The following is a 14,497-nucleotide window of genomic DNA, read 5'->3' on the forward strand; positions in this document are numbered from 1 at the left end:
TAAGAAAAAAATCCAATATTTTTTATTTCTTGGCATTGGTTCATTTAAATAGTAACCTAATTCATTATGAGTGACAGTTTTATTTAATGAGCAGGATTCTTATTTAAAATTGTACGCTATCATCGTCGGAAGAAATAAGTTTTTAGTCGTACTACTGTTACAAACTCATTTATCTACAACGGAAGAATGATATACTAATCTTAGCGGGGTATACTTATTAAGAACAACTTAAATTATTTCTATCCCAAAACATTATCATAGTTTAAATCGTAATAGAATTGTCAATTTTCAAACATGCTTTTTATTTATCTATTTTATTTTGACGGTGTAGACAGGATTATAGTCTTCTATTATCTGTCTGCTATACGTTTACCCAGAGTTCATGGTTGAATAAAATCCTGAAATTTTACAACATAGTGCCCAAATCTAAACGCATGTTGACTTCGAACTAGAAACAGCCACAACAGAAATGAAAGGAAGAGCAGAAAGAAAGTTCTTGTGGGTATTTTATAGGAACTAGGAGCTTAGGAATTAGGGATTGTTTAATGAGGATTGAGAACTGCAAGCGATCGAAATAAACGAAGCTGTGATAGTTTGATGCCAAGGTCGCATACAGGTATCTAATTAATTGCTAAGCAGAGTATTATTGTGATATGTCATTTTGATCTAAAATAGCACGTTCCTTTTTTATTACTTAGATTAGTGAACGATCTTATGGCCCAACTAGCATTAAATTATTACCGGAGCTCATAGACATTTCAACGTGAATGCCATCAACGTGAATGCCGTTGTAACTATACTGAAATGTTAGAACTTATATCTCAAGGTGGGTGGCGCATTTACGTTGTAGATGTCTATGGGCTCCAGTAACCACTTAACACCAGGTGGGCTGTGAGCTCGTCCATCCATCTAAGCAATAAATAAAAAAAAAGAAAACCCACCATCAGGGATAAGGTCGTATTATTCACAATATTGTGTAAAGGCTTTCCATCCTTCAATCCGAAATTTATGACTATTTTGCGTGCAGGTTTAGAACATCAACCAATGATCACATCATTAGTAATAATCTATTGTATTAATTATTCTTTACCAGGGAGAAATGGTCCGATGTAGACAAAATCAAAATGCGTTGAAGACTAAGAGTATTCTGGTTCACGCAGGGGCTGGTGCCCTCGGCCAGGCCTTGATATCGATTGGATTAGCTTTGGATTATGAAGTATTCACAACTGTGAGTGACTCTACAAAGAAACGATTCCTCAAGAAATTGTTTCCTAATCTAAAAGGTCAATATTAAAGGAATTTTAACTATATAAGTGCCTATATTAGCATCGTATGTGGTCTGTTTGGAAGTATACCTATTATCATTTGTATGTTTATTTGTTTTAGGTGATTTGGCGAAAGCTTGTTGTGATATGTGATTTTAATTTTTGGCATCTATAGGTATTATAAGTCTGTAGCACATTTGCATATTTTGACTATACCGTCGACTGGATGACAAAATGCCCATTTCCTATAATTTTTGTGATTTTTTTATACTCATTAGTGTTAGAGGAAGTGCCAGCATCCTATTTCCGTCGCAAAGCAGTCTTGCGTTATAAGCTTGTTTAGTTTATCAACTTATTAGATTTATCAAAGCATTCAAGATCGCGCATAGCTTTTTTAGAACATTTTATCTCATAAGTAAGTAAGTGGTCAATAGCAAATACTAAGATAACAAGACAAATCAAATTTTTGCAGAACAAAATATTGGGAGTTCCAGAGATACTACTTTTGCTGACATGGTATTGTGTGCGACTAATCATAGAGGTTGCAACATTGTGATTAATTGTCTCAGAGGAGAGCTAAGAAACGTAAGAAATTCTCTTGTTGCAAACTTTATATATAAATTATTGTTTTTAGTGAACAGATTCTTACTGGTGGTAGGACCTCTTGTGAGTCCGCGCGGGTAGGTACCATCACCTTGCCTATTTTTGCCGTGAAGCAGTAATGCATTTCGGTTTGAAGAGTGGGGCAGCCGTTGTAACTATACTGAGACCTTAGACCTTATACCTCAAGGCGAGTGGCGCCTTTACGTTGTAGATGTCTATGGGCTCCAGTGAACTAGGAGGGCTGTGAGCTCGTCCAATCCATCTAAGCAATAAATAAATAAAGATGATGGTGTTTATGATGCAATTGCTTTTAATTACGGAAACCTATAGACATTGGGTGGCAGGAGCTGGATGAGAGAAGCCGAAGATTGTGCTCAGTAGCGTGCAACTGGAGAAGTCTATGTCCAGCAGTGGACTGCTATAAGTTGATGATGATGATGATGATAGACATTACAGGGTGAATGCCGGTAAATTTGTTGAAACCTTCAAACCGGAATCAAGTTAATCAACATCATAATAACTTTTATTCCCTTGTCGCGGTATGCCACCTTCCATTCTAGAAGTATTACATAATATATTAATATTTTCAATTCAATTAAAATATAATTTTGTACATTTCAACAATGTTTGTCAACAATGTCGGTAGGCCTCATTGAGGTGTTCGGCAGGGTGGACACTGGACATATCCGAATATGATTCCCAAGAGAGTAGTAGCTTTGGAATGGGCCATTTGACTGCAGACAGATCGTACGTGACTGTTAACGTATCGCACTTGTTGATGACCCAAAACTCAAATAAACTTAAGGTAAGTCAACGAATATTAAATCTAATATTCCAACTAAAATTTTCTTCGCACTCTTCTGGAATTATCTATACCTTTTCCGTTTCAATGTTTTCTTTTTTGTTTACTATTATATAGAAGGCTTCTGGCATAGGACCATCGATATCATTCCGATAGAGGCACCCGTCACGTGCGGACGTGCTCATCGTCCACTCGATCGCCCGGTCTTTGTTCGCCCGGCTTTTGTTAGCCCGGCCATTGTTCGCGCGGCCTGTGTTCGTGATACATCTGCCGACCAAGTGTGTTTCCTGGAAGCTTTTATTTGTTTTGTTTTAGTTATTTTTGTGTTCGTGGAACATTTGCCGACAAAGTGGTTTCCTGCAAGTATTTATTTGTTTTGTTTCGTTTCGTAATTTCTGTTTTGTTGTGCTTTTTCTTTGTCCTGTAGTAATCGCGCCGCATTGCCACCTGTGTTCAATAGAACCACTCAGGTCCGAGAAGTTGGGGCCTCGCCGCAAGGCGAGTGTTTTCAAGACCCGGGGCCGCCCCACCTGGGTACTCAGCGATCATGGACGCTGTATTCGCGGAATTCCTCCGACTTCGCCACCCACAGCTCGCCTCGGAGTTTCTGGCCTTCAAGGCCAATCACACTGCGAGCCCTCTCGAGGACTCCGCCGCGCTCGCTGCTCCTGCGTCGCCTGTACCTGCGTGCAGAGCTTCTGCATTGAGCACCGCAGCCTCTGTCGTGCCTGCCGCTCCCGTGTCGCCTATACTGGCGAGAAAAGCTGCTGCGTCGTCCGCCGTGACCATCGTTTCAGCTGAGCGATCATCCGCGGCCTCCGTCGCGCCCTCTAAAACACCTACACTTGCTCGTAGGTCGCCTGCACCCGCCTCCTCGTGCTCCGACTCTGACTCGGACATGGAGGTCGACCTCGCCCCCGCCTCATCGACGGATGGATTCACCCTGGTACAGAAGGGTAAGAAGCGTGCCGCGGAGTCTCGAGCTCCCGCGGCCGCTAAAATTAGCAAAGCCGTGAACGCGTCGCGCCCCCGCCCTCAGACTCCCGTTGCGCCCCCAGCCCGTGCCACTCCGTCGCCGCGTCCGGTGGCACAAAATAAAACCCAGACCCCTCCCCCGGTTATCCTTCAGGAGAAGGCAGCTTGGGATCGAGTTTGCCTAGCCCTTAAGGCCAAAAATATAAATTTCACGAATGCCCGTAACCTCGCGAACGGCATTCAAATTAAGGTTCAAACACCCGACGACCATAGGGCCCTCTCTTCTTACCTCCGTAAGGAGCGTATAAGTTTCCATACGTATACGCTCCAGGAGGAGCGCGAACTCCGCGTTGTAATACGCGGAATCCCTAAAGAGTTAGATGTAGAGCTCGTAAAAGCCGACCTGTTAGAACAAGGCCTACCAGTGAATTCTGTGCACCGTATGCACACCGGTCGCGGTAGGGAGCCATATAATATGGTTCTAGTCGCTCTCCAGCCTACCCCCGAGGGTAAGAAAATCTTTAACACACAGACCGTCTGTAGGCTCTCTGGTATCGCTGTCGAAGCCCCCCATAAAAAAGGCACTCCTAGCCAGTGCCATAACTGTCAATTGTACGGGCACTCTTCCCGTAACTGTCACGCGCGCCCCCGATGTGTTAAGTGTTTGGGCGATCACGCCACGGCCCTTTGCGCTCGCGACCAAAAAACCGCGACGGAACCGCCTAGCTGCGTCCTGTGTCGAACACAGGGTCACCCCGCGAATTACCGTGGTTGCCCCCGAGCCCCTAAAATAAATCGCCGCGTCGCCCGCCAAAACCGCCTCCGAGCTTCCGGCCCAGATATCAAAGCCTCGGCACCCTCTGCGTCGCAGGCTAAGCCAGCGTTCGTTCCGGCGGCGGTGCCCAGTGTCTCGGCCTGGGCAAAACCGCTGCCGTACACGAACACGGCTACAACTCCCTCCTCCGCGATTCGTCCCGCCCCCGCGACTCGTCCCTCTCCCGCGACTTGCCCTCCGACCGCGTCCGAAAATCTCGCTTTAGCGATCGACTTCTTTCAGTCGATCAACTTTGAGCGCGTTAACGCTTTGGGCGACGCCATTCGCGCTGCCTCCACTGCACAACACTTTATCGCCGTTGTGCAGGAATACGCCGACGTATACGCGTCATTAAATACGTACGTCCTCCCCTCACTCCGCCGGTAATCAATGGCGTATATAAGTAGAATAAAGCCCCTATCCGTAACGATAGGATTTTTTAACGCTTACGGTCTCGCAAATCAACGTGATCAGGTTTCTGACTTTTTGCGTGACCATCAAATTGATATCTTTTTAGTGCAGGAGACCCTACTTAAGCCCGCGCGCCGTGACCCTAAAATCGCGAACTATAACATGGTCAGGAACGACAGGCTCTCTGCCCGTGGTGGTGGTACCGTCATTTACTATAGAAGAGCCCTGCATTGCGTCCCGCTCGATCCTCCCGCGCTCGCTAATATCGAAGCATCAGTGTGCCGAATCTCACTGACGGGACACGCGCCGATCGTTATCGCGTCCGTTTATCTTCCACCGGATAAGATCGTTCTAAGCAGTGATATCGAGGCGCTGCTCGGTATGGGGAGCTCTGTCATTCTGGCGGGCGACCTAAATTGTAAACACATCAGGTGGAACTCACACACCACAACCCCGAATGGCAGGCGCCTTGACGCGTTAGTCGATGATCTCGCCTTCGATATCGTCGCTCCGCTAACCCCGACTCACTACCCGCTAAATATCGCGCATCGCCCGGATATACTCGACATAGCGTTATTAAAAAACGTAACTCTGCGCTTACACTCGATCGAAGTAGTTTCAGAGTTAGATTCAGACCACCGTCCCGTCGTTATGAAGCTCGGTCGCGCTCCCGATTCCGTTCCCGTCACGAGGACTGTGGTGGATTGGCACACGCTGGGCATCAGCCTGGCTGAATCTGATCCACCATCGCTCCCGTTTAACCCGGACTCAATCCCGTCTCCTCAGGATACCGCTGAAGCCATAGACATCTTAACGTCACACATCACCTCGACATTAGATAGGTCATCGAAACAAGTTGTAGCGGAGGACTTCCTTCACCGCTTCAAATTGTCCGACGATATTAGGGAACTCCTTAGAGCTAAGAACGCCTCGATACGCGCCTACGACAGGTATCCTACCGCGGAAAATCGTATTCGAATGCGTGCCCTACAACGCGACGTAAAGTCTCGCATCGCCGAAGTCCGAGATGCCAGATGGTCTGATTTCTTAGAAGGACTCGCGCCCTCCCAAAGGTCTTACTACCGCTTAGCTCGTACTCTCAAATCGGATACGGTAGTAACTATGCCCCCCCTCGTAGGCCCCTCAGGCCGACTCGCGGCGTTCGATGATGACGAAAAAGCAGAGCTGCTGGCCGATACATTGCAAACCCAGTGCACGCCCAGCACTCAATCCGTGGACCCTGTTCATGTAGAATTAGTAGACAGTGAGGTAGAACGCAGAGCCTCCTTGCCACCATCGGATGCGTTACCACCCGTCACCCCGATGGAAGTTAAAGACTTGATCAAAGACCTACGTCCTCGCAAGGCTCCCGGTTCCGACGGTATATCTAACCGCGTTATTAAACTTCTACCCGTCCAACTCATCGTGATGTTGGCATCTATTTTCAATGCCGCTATGGCGAACTGTATCTTTCCCGCGGTGTGGAAAGAAGCGGACGTTATCGGCATACATAAATCCGGTAAACCAAAAAATCATCCGACGAGCTACCGCCCGATTAGCCTCCTCATGTCTCTAGGCAAACTGTATGAGCGTCTGCTCTACAAACGCCTCAGAGACTTCGTCTCATCCAAGGGCATTCTCATCGATGAACAATTCGGATTCCGTACAAATCACTCATGCGTTCAACAGGTGCACCGCCTCACGGAGCACATTCTTGTGGGGCTTAATCGACCAAAACCGTTATACACGGGAGCTCTCTTCTTCGACGTCGCAAAAGCGTTCGACAAAGTCTGGCACAATGGTTTGATTTTCAAACTATTCAACATGGGCGTGCCGGATAGTCTCGTGCTCATCATACGGGACTTCTTGTCGAACCGCTCTTTTCGATATCGAGTCGAGGGAACCCGCTCCTCCCCACGACCTCTCACAGCTGGAGTCCCGCAAGGCTCTGTCCTCTCACCCCTCCTATTTAGCTTATTCGTCAACGATATTCCCCGGTCGCCGCCGACCCATTTAGCTTTATTCGCCGACGACACGACTGTTTACTATTCTAGTAGAAATAAGTCCCTAATCGCGAAGAAGCTTCAGAGCGCAGCCCTAGCCCTAGGACAGTGGTTCCGAAAATGGCGCATAGACATCAACCCAGCGAAAAGTACTGCGGTGCTATTTCAGAGGGGAAGCTCCACACGGATTTCCTTCCGGATTAGGAGGAGGAATCTCACACCCCCGATTACTCTCTTTAGACAACCCATACCCTGGGCCAAGAAGGTCAAGTACCTGGGCGTTACCCTGGATGCATCGATGACATTCCGCCCGCATATAAAATCAGTCCGTGACCGTGCCGCGTTTATTCTCGGTAGACTCTACCCCATGATCTGTAAGCGGAGTAAAATGTCCCTTCGGAACAAGGTGACACTTTACAAAACTTGCATAAGGCCCGTCATGACTTACGCGAGTGTGGTGTTCGCTCACGCGGCCCGCACACACATAGACACCCTCCAATCCCTACAATCCCGCTTTTGCAGGTTAGCTGTCGGGGCTCCGTGGTTCGTGAGGAACGTTGACCTACACGACGACCTGGGCCTCGAATCAATTCGGAAATACATGAAGTCAGCGTCGGAACGATACTTCGATAAGGCTATGCGTCATGATAATCGCCTTATCGTTGCCGCCGCTGACTACTCCCCGAATCCTGATCATGCAGGAGCCAGTCACCGTCGACGCCCTAGACACGTCCTTACGGATCCATCAGATCCAATAACCTTTGCATTAGATGCCTTCAGCTCTAATACTAGGGGCAGGCTTAGGGACCCCGGTAACCGTACTCGTCGAACTCGACAAAGAGGTCGACGTGCAACCTAACCCATGCATCAGCCCGCTGAGTTTCTCGCCGGATCTTCTCAGCGGGTCGCGATTCCGATCCGGTAGTAGACTCATTCGCGAAACAATTGCTCTTGAGTTGTTAGGTCTCCTTCGGAGGCGCTCGGGCAGTTGTTAGCAAATCCCACCCCTCTTGGCTGAGCCTTTGCTCGCCCACCTGTCCTGGTGAAACTGGAAAGGCCTTCGGGCCACCAGTAAACTTTCAATCATAAAAAAAAAAAAAAAAGACCATCGATATGAACTTCAGCAAATATTTGTTTACATAGAAGAACGAATTAATTGAACCGAATTGATGATCAACGAATTTCAAAAGAGTCATAAATTGACTGAGTAGAACAGTGCTTTCAAAGGCTTTTAAAAGTGACATTAAACCATAAAACTATTATAGTTTTTTTATTTACATAATTAAAGTCGTACGAGGAAATTCATTATTTATTTGATGCTTGTTTTGTTTTCTAACAAAGAACTCGTCTAACAGTCATACTATCTGCACTGTGCGAAGCTAAATTGACCTTTAAGGACTAGTCTTAAAATATTATTTTCAATCATAAGCCCTCATATAAAGTATCTGTTATGTTCTAGATGTTACACTCATCGTTAAGTGAAGGAATATCCCGTGGTTACGTTCGTCCTTTGTCACGAGTGAAATATGGTCCTTCTGAAGTTTCCCGCGCCTTTCGGTTGCTGGCGACCAGACAGCACCGTGGACGGATCCTCTTGAAGCTCGATGAATTTCCACCCTCGAACAAACTCAGGTAGATTGTTTTGTGACGTAGTTGAGTAGGAGATCATGCTTACTGCAAAGGTGATGTCTCAATTAGTTTAAAAAAAATGCCATACTGTCCATCAGACAGAAACCCGTGATTGTGGTACATAAAGCTTAAAGGATGATGCTAGCTATTCGTGCTTAATACACGTGCTGTCACCACAGTCGTTGACCTTGACACCAGGTTTTCTCTTTGAAAAAACATTCGAGGATCATTTCATTTCAGGGTTCAGTGCAAGCCGGACGCTTGTTATGTGTTGTTTTGTGGACAAGATATTTTTGGAGTGCAACTTGCGAGTAGACTGATCGACCGTGGAGCAAGAAATTTGTATTTACATTATAACACTCCACCTGGGTACCTTTCTTATAAAATGCAGTGAGTTTGACAAACAATCTTATATAATTCATCACTTTTGACGAGTCATGCGAAAATTAAGAAGATTTGACCTTAAAAGCGATTATAATTATCTTTATAAAGTTTACACTAAATTTTAAACGAGCCAAAATCATTTTATTAGAGGGGATGGTGTAAAAAAATTATCAGAATTGACGTCTGACGTGTGACGTCTGGCCGTGTGACGTCTATGATCTTAACACCACCTGGTACACTAAAGTTTTTTTTTTTTCTTTTTCTTTTTTTTATTGCCTTTGTAGGCAGACGGGCATACGGCCCACCTGATGGTGAGTGATTACCGTCGCCCATGGACTTCAGCAAAGCCAGGGGCAGAGCCAAGCCGCTGCCTACCGCTTAATACTCTCCACAAGCCTCGTTTGAAGAAGGACATGTCATAGCGCTCGGGAAACACCGTGGAGGGGAGCTCATTCCATAGCCGGATGGTACGTGGCAAAAAAGATCTCTGGAAACGTACTGTGGATGACCGCAGTGGCTCCAGATAGTATGGATGAACTCTACTCCGGTGGCGGGCGGTGCGATGGTAAAAACGAGATGCTGGTATCATCTTGAACAATTCCTCAGAGCACTTCCCAAGTATGAAACCTATGACCTGGTGTTGAGATCATAGACGTCACATGGCCACGCAACTATATTAGAAGTATCTAATATATAAGAAGTCGAATCTCAATTGTACATCAATTGTCCTAACCTACAAAATAGAACGCATGAATTTACGGTAAACATAGACAGGATATTATTGGTATTTACTACTTTTGCTGGTAGCCTAAGGGGCTATTCCAGCTCTGCCCGGACGGGTAGGTAAGCTCACGGGCCCAACTTGAGATAATTAGCTAACACTAGCCCCAGCAAGAGCAGTACTTCGCTGAATCTAGCTGAGAAGATCCAGCTACAAAATCAATGGGTTCGTATCTATCCATTCGTGTTCACAATACCCGCAATCAGTAAAATTTGGAGTTTACAAGAAAACAAGAAAAAACGTATTCCGTAAAATAATCGATTTTATTTTTAACTTATTCTTATATAGTTTAATTTCTAATTTATGTAATTCTGTCTAATAGTGCAGTAGTAGTAGTAGTTATTTGGTAATGTAGAATAACTTTCAGTTTTAGGACCGTTTTTTTATTGCGAATAATAAAAAAATATCGGCTTTATCTTTCATGTTCCAGATTCAATGACATAATTAGGTATATTTAATGAATATTTTATGAAGCACTTCAATGATTTCTTTACGTGCATAACTTTGCTGGCCAGTTTAACTCGCTTTTTAATTAATTACTTTAAATACGTTATTTATAGAGAATGGAAAAAATTGGGCGTCAAAGTGCAAATGTCATCTGAGAAGATCAATAGTCAGGCTAAAGTTCATAAACTGATAAATGACGCCGCATGTTTGGGCTGCGTCGACGGTATCATCGTTGACGCGACGAATGCATGTGGAAGTGAAACTGAAGAAATTCGATCTACTATTCATAACTTGGATATTGTATCAAGAAAATTATTCCAATCTCTCAGGTACGTTGGAACATGATCAAAGATCAATAAGGCTTGAATGTTTAGGTAATGGCAGCCGTAGAAAACACCTAATTGTAGTCTTGTAGATTTTAGTTTCTAAATCGCACAATAATAGATATTCGATAAATCGAAGCAAGAAGCCGTACACTACATTGGTACTAGGTATAAGTATATTAACTTGGTATTTCAATTTTCAGATATTTTACTTTAGTCACTGATGACAATTCGTTAGGATTAGGAATATGTTTAACGCGACAAAATGATGGATACCCAGTAACAGTGGTTAATATCGGCCATTTGAAAGAGGTACATTTATCAGTTACTTGTGTGTTGTTTATTTCTTATTGTTTGTTTTTCTTCTATTTTATATTTATTAAATATTCACACTTGGTCTGGTCATAAGTTCTTATTTAATTGAAATTTCATATTATACTCTTTAAAAGTTTGAGGTCCTCGTGGCTTAAAGGGTAAGATGATAGGTGTCGAGCGGTGAAACTATGCCTGTGTTCGAATTTGAATGGACCTCACCACAGCTCATCCGGTGTGAAGTGGTTACCGGAGATGATATATCACAACGTGAATGCTTGAGACTTCGAGCTCAATTCTATTGCATAACGACTGTCTCAACCTTGAAACGAGAACAGATGACAGGTTCGCCGCAAAAATATGATGGTGGTACTGACCTGTGTAGCTGTGCGGTACGTCTTACCACCAGTAAATTCCAGTTGAAGACCGCAGCATCCTGATATAACGCATATCCATTTCCTAGCAAATCTTCCAGCTGGCGTTTGCAATATTCATGAAGCAATATAATTATACTACCCTAGGCAGAAACCACATCGCCAATCTTTCTTTATTTTTGTGGACGATACCATGTATAGCATGAATTTGTACAGAATCAATATCATTCTTCGTATCCTTCTTATAATAGTTGAATGTAATATTTAATAAAACAGCTAGTTAGATAAAGCCATTATTTTTCAAAGGACCTCGACACACATAATTTTCCAAGCAGCCGTCTGTATGTAGAAGCGACGGAGGCTGCGCTTTGTTCCGGAGATAATTCGGTGGTTGCGTTCCCTAGTTCTTCTCAACAGTCGCTGCTGCAACAATTATGTGCTATAACTGGTAAACATAATTTCTTATTTTCTAAATTTTGTCCAAATGACAGCATTGTCAGCAGAATTGATACTTGTATCTATTTTGTCATCAATTGGATTCTGTCTCTTGTACATTTTTGAAAAGTAAACTAAGTTATTATTAAAATATTTTTCTCCATTGTCATCGATTGGCACACAAGCTACTTGCTAGCCTATACAAATAAAATGAAAATCCCATACAAATTTTAATATACCGACTGTCCTACAATTTAAGTTATGATTGCCTCGTAAGAAACAAGATTGGGTTATTATTCCGTGCGAGCTTTTAAGAAATACCTGATTCGATTATAATAAAGCTGCAACATCAACTAATTAACTTTATGAATTTTTTTTAGATGTTGACGTAACTCGAATCTCTGATGAGAATACTACGCTCGGTGAATTGGGTGTGGTGAATGAGAAAACATCGTTTGTTTCAAACTATCTGCGAGTTCATTATGGCATCACACTAAATGAAGAAGACGTTCTTTCACTAACGTTCCAAAGGTACGCGATTGAATGTACGAGTGAATCTAGTTGTAGTATTTTTTTCGGGTTTCGCGTGTCATAGACTTAACAGTTTTATCTCATTATTTCTAATGTCGAACGAGCTCGCAATCCACCAGCAGCGGCTTGGCTCTGCCCCTGGCATTGCTGAAGTCCATGGGCGACGGTAACCACTCACCATCAGGTGGGCCGTATGCTCGTCAGCCTTCAAGGGCAATAGAAAAAAAAACCTGGTGTTTAGTGCTCACCGGAGCTCATAGATATGAACAACGTAAATGCCGCGACCCACCTCGAGTACTCAGTAACATTTTTCTGGTAAAACGCGTTTTCTTAAATTACAGGAGCCCATAGACATCATAACACGACTACCGCTGCCCATGTTGAGGCATTAGATCATAGTATCACTTTTATTGTAGAACTGCTGCTAAACTTTTTAAATCTGGACGCATGGCTGTTTCAGGATAGAGATAGGTACTATAATGCTACATATTGGTTCGGGGTCACGATAAAAATACTTGTTATTTTAAATGAAGTTAAAAACTATTACGAGTCTTATAATCAAAACTATAGTTTATCACCTCATTATTTTTCCTTATTCTTAAAATTACAGAATTAAGGAAATGGAGGACGCTATTGTTGCGCCTGGTTATAGTACAAAGAAAGGGTTGGAAGCGTTCTATTCGTATGTAGATCCAGACGAACTGCTAGCCACAAGTGAAATGGTGCTCATGCCGACACTCACTAGTAGTGCAACTGCGGTAAGTCGAATGGAAATCACTTTATTTTATAATACTCGAAAAGGACTAGACCCTACTCAGCTAATGAATTGCAGCGCGATGATGAGTTCGACGTGACTGTGACATCGCTGTGTATCGTCCCGGGTTTGGAGGGACACCATGGGCGGTTTCGAGCTTTGTGCGAGCGACTCAAGCTGCCCGCGCTCGTGCTGCAACCCGGGCTGGACAAGCTGGACGAGACCATACAGCAGACAGCACAACGATATGCTAGTGTAAGGCATCTATTAGATTTTGTTCAATTTACTTGCTGATCATTTGAATTATATTTTCTACATTAGGCACTCTTTACACGCAATGCTATAGTCGGTTATTCATAAAAATAATGAAAATGATTCTACTTTTCAGTCTCTGCTAAGAAAATCAGCGATAAAAAATAATTTCTACATTTTGGGATATGAAACTGGTATATTTGTTGCGTTAGAACTCACGGCTATTCTGGAAGAACACGGTAAATTTACGTTTCAACGTTTGATTCGTGATTAATCACGCAGTAATGAGCTTGTATTTATTAATCCGCTGTTTACTTTTAGATATGACGGGTACGTTGTTTTTGTTGGGAGGATCACCAAATGATGTGTCGAATGAAATAGAATATCAACTGCAAGGATTCAAAACAGATCAGCTCCAGGAGGCTGTGGCAAGGCACATGTTTAAAATTATGGCCCGTGAACACTTTAAGGAAGTAGAGAACGCATTTTCGAAACGTACTCTGTGGAATGACCGAGTGGATGCGGGAGTGCGAACCCTGTTGGGTCACGTGTCCCACTCGGCGCAGTACGCGCGCGCACAGATCGAGGCGGCGTGCGCGCGGCTCGTCTACGCGCGGCGCTACGGCGGCCCGGCGGCGCCCCTACGCTCCCGGCTCGTGCTGCTGCGCTCTCCGCTCACCGCGCGCTCCGCTCCGCCAGAATGGCAGCGGCTGTCGCGGGGAGGGGTCACCGAACACAACTTGCTGGCGCCGTTACCGCATGCCGCCATGGACATGCGTTGCGCTACCATCATCAACAAATATCTGGACGATGAAATTTTAGACCAATTCAATAAGAAGAATTTGTGTGAAACGTATTTACTTAGTGCGGATACGTACATGTCTTTTGTCACTGATTTGAATTAGACAGTGAAAAAAAGTAATGGAAAAGGGAGAAATCGCATTAACTTTTTTGGAATAAATATTGGTTTTACCTATTATGTTTATCATTCACATAAATCATTGAACGCATGGCGTGTGTGTACTATTGATAAAATAACCTTCAAAATATCCATTTTTGGTGCCAAACGAAATTGAAAATTGTAGTTGATAAAAAAGAAAGATGAATTTACGCGAAATATCGCGTAAATTCTTCTCTACTTCTTTGCTCTTTATTACTGTTCTTTATCCTATTATTACTATTCTTTATTACTTCACGATAAAAATGTTGCTGCCGTGGCTCTTTCTATAGTAATTAAAACATGTCTCGAGCAGGTCATATTCACATTCTGATGTTAATAAGTTTGGCTTCCCTAAGCAGTAGTGGACACAGCATCGTCTCCGTATCTGTATACTAAGCTTATGTACAAACGACATAAAGGCACCACAGGCTTGGTTGCAGCTTAGTATAAAGTGGCCAGAGA

General features: G+C 43.8%; 2 protein-coding genes and 1 long non-coding RNA gene across 3 annotated transcripts in view; 2 read left to right on the top strand and 1 right to left on the bottom strand.

The window, feature by feature from the left end:
• The window catches only part of LOC101735422 (fatty acid synthase), a 30,881-nt gene extending 30,429 nt beyond the window's left edge, over nt 1-452 (top strand). The window contains exon 28 of the mRNA XM_062673171.1: nt 378-452. Within this exon, the coding sequence (XP_062529155.1) occupies nt 378-452 (75 nt within the window). The remainder of the gene's footprint in view (nt 1-377) is intronic.
• Nucleotides 453-900: 448 nt separating this feature from the next.
• Nucleotides 901-14,031, top strand: LOC134198720 (fatty acid synthase-like). The gene is made up of 13 exons (XM_062673099.1): nt 901-1,283; nt 1,738-1,850; nt 2,515-2,673; nt 8,333-8,505; nt 8,743-8,892; nt 10,228-10,443; nt 10,641-10,749; nt 11,430-11,571; nt 11,939-12,089; nt 12,700-12,847; nt 12,922-13,098; nt 13,232-13,334; nt 13,417-14,031. The coding sequence occupies exons 1-13, from the start codon at nt 1,100-1,102 to the stop codon at nt 13,998-14,000; spliced, it is 2,409 nt and encodes an 802-aa protein (XP_062529083.1). The 5' UTR covers nt 901-1,099; the 3' UTR covers nt 14,001-14,031.
• LOC110385482 (uncharacterized) lies at nt 8,169-12,725 on the bottom strand. Its single transcript, XR_005245608.2, has 2 exons — nt 11,127-12,725; nt 8,169-8,547 (listed from the first exon to the last, which is right to left on the bottom strand). It is a non-coding gene; the product is annotated as an uncharacterized LOC110385482 (long non-coding RNA).
• Nucleotides 14,032-14,497: the final 466 nt, after the last annotated feature.

Source organism: Bombyx mori, chromosome 16, assembly GCF_030269925.1.
Source record: "Bombyx mori chromosome 16, ASM3026992v2".
NCBI classification, from domain to species: domain Eukaryota; kingdom Metazoa; phylum Arthropoda; class Insecta; order Lepidoptera; family Bombycidae; genus Bombyx; species Bombyx mori.